Genomic DNA, 1,719 nt, shown 5'->3' on the forward strand with positions numbered 1-1,719 from the left:
TATATATATATATATATATATATTGAAATAGATAGCATGCTTGAATAGTCAGTAATAGATGCATGATTAGATTTATATCTAGAAAGACTATTTGTTTTCTCTTGACATATAAATATTTACAAATGTATAACAGTACACACACACACGATAACATCTTAATGAAAGTAAATGTACAATATGGTGAAATAACAAAAGGACCATATTTTTTTTTTGTTTAATTAATGGGTGTTTTTTTCCCCCTTTGTTCCTGATAGTTTATCTTTCACATTTTCATTACCTCCAGCTCTTGGCTCCCTTTAATGGAGTTCACTTTGTTGCAAGTATTTCTACCTGGTTTTCTGGCTGAGGCTAATCCATTCATTCATATCATTAGCATCAGGTTTTTTTCCATGCTAGCATTGCTTACATGAGAAGAAACTGAGGCAGGATCTTTTTTACGGCTGAATGCACTTCCTGTTGCTGACCTTTACCTGTTTTTGAAGTAAAGGTTTATTTTTGTCTTGTTTTGTTCTTTTTAATCCAGAGGAATTAGAAAGTGCAGAGCCAGTGGATAATTTGTTGACTAGATATGTCACCAAAAACATCACCAATTGTAGTCCAACTACAAATGGTGACATTAACCTTACTTTTACTTTATTGGTCTTGACTATCCTGTTAAAAGATCATGGCTGTTGCCCTTTCTTTCTCTCAATGACCCCCAAAACAACAGTGAAACAACAGTTAAAATTTAATTTTCTAAATTCAGAGGAATTTTTTCAAAGGAATTTTATGCTATTTCCTTCTTTGTTTTGATGCTTCTTCCTAACATTTTTTTTTTGTATTTCTATATTTCAGATCAGTAACAATAATTAGTGGTAGACATTGATAAAATTCCTATAGTTTAATTTTTTTTTTCATTTTTTTTTTATTCCTGTTTTTCATTTATGATTTTCATTGTAGACATTGATGAATGTGTGTCTGTTGGTGGGAAACATGGACACCACTGCAACGGAAATACAGTCTGTGTAAACACCATTGGATCATACCGGTGCCAATGTGCGAACAAGATGGGTGACTATGGTGAGGATGACAGCAGTGGCTCCTGTGAAGGTAGCAGCCTCTCGTCAAAATTGTCAAAATCTGTGATCTTGCTAAGTCTGTGCCTTAAGTTATGGCTAATGCTGTAAATATTGCTATCTCAATCTAATTTATACTAATGTCTTTATTTAAGTGTACATTATTAAAAAAATACAAAACAAACAAACACAAATCAAAAAATACAAACTGTAGCATATTTATTTTCAACATAAAAATTAACTCACTTATTACAAAGAAAAAAAAATCAAATACACAAAAAAAAAAGTAAGCAAACAAAGAACTTTTTCAGTTTTCTACCTCTGGAAATTCAACTGTAGTCTTACAGAGAATAAACCCCATTTCTTATTTGTCTGAGTTTGTGTCATTACAAGTTTAAAAAAAAACTACTTCACCCATTCAACCTCAAATATATTTATTGTTTTTTTTTTTCCTTTCCCTTTTCATTCTTTTATTTAAATCTCTCAGAATGAATTAAATGTTCCAAATTTAAGGTAATTTAATATTATAATTATTATTATTATAATTATCATCATCATCACCTTTATTATTCTTATTCTACTTATCATTACTACTACTTTTATTATTACTTCTACTATATATATATATATATATATATATATATATATATATATATATATATAT

General features: G+C 29.0%; 1 protein-coding gene across 3 annotated transcripts in view; it reads left to right on the forward strand.

Annotated features, from left to right (window-relative positions):
• LOC106871713 (protein kinase C-binding protein NELL1) overlaps positions 1-1,719 on the forward strand; it is a 413,759-nt gene that overhangs the window by 309,232 nt on the left and 102,808 nt on the right. Inside the window, exon 12 of one of the 3 annotated variants that reach the window (XM_052976230.1) lies at positions 940-1,059. The exons of 1 other annotated variant lie outside the window; for it this stretch is intronic. In XM_052976230.1, the coding sequence (XP_052832190.1) occupies positions 940-1,059 (120 nt within the window). Of the gene's footprint in view, positions 1-939; positions 1,090-1,719 lie in introns of all 3 variants that reach the window. One more of the 3 variants, XM_052976225.1, reaches the window with a different exon arrangement.

Source organism: Octopus bimaculoides, chromosome 2 (genome assembly GCF_001194135.2).
Source record: "Octopus bimaculoides isolate UCB-OBI-ISO-001 chromosome 2, ASM119413v2, whole genome shotgun sequence".
Lineage (NCBI taxonomy): Eukaryota > Metazoa > Mollusca > Cephalopoda > Octopoda > Octopodidae > Octopus > Octopus bimaculoides.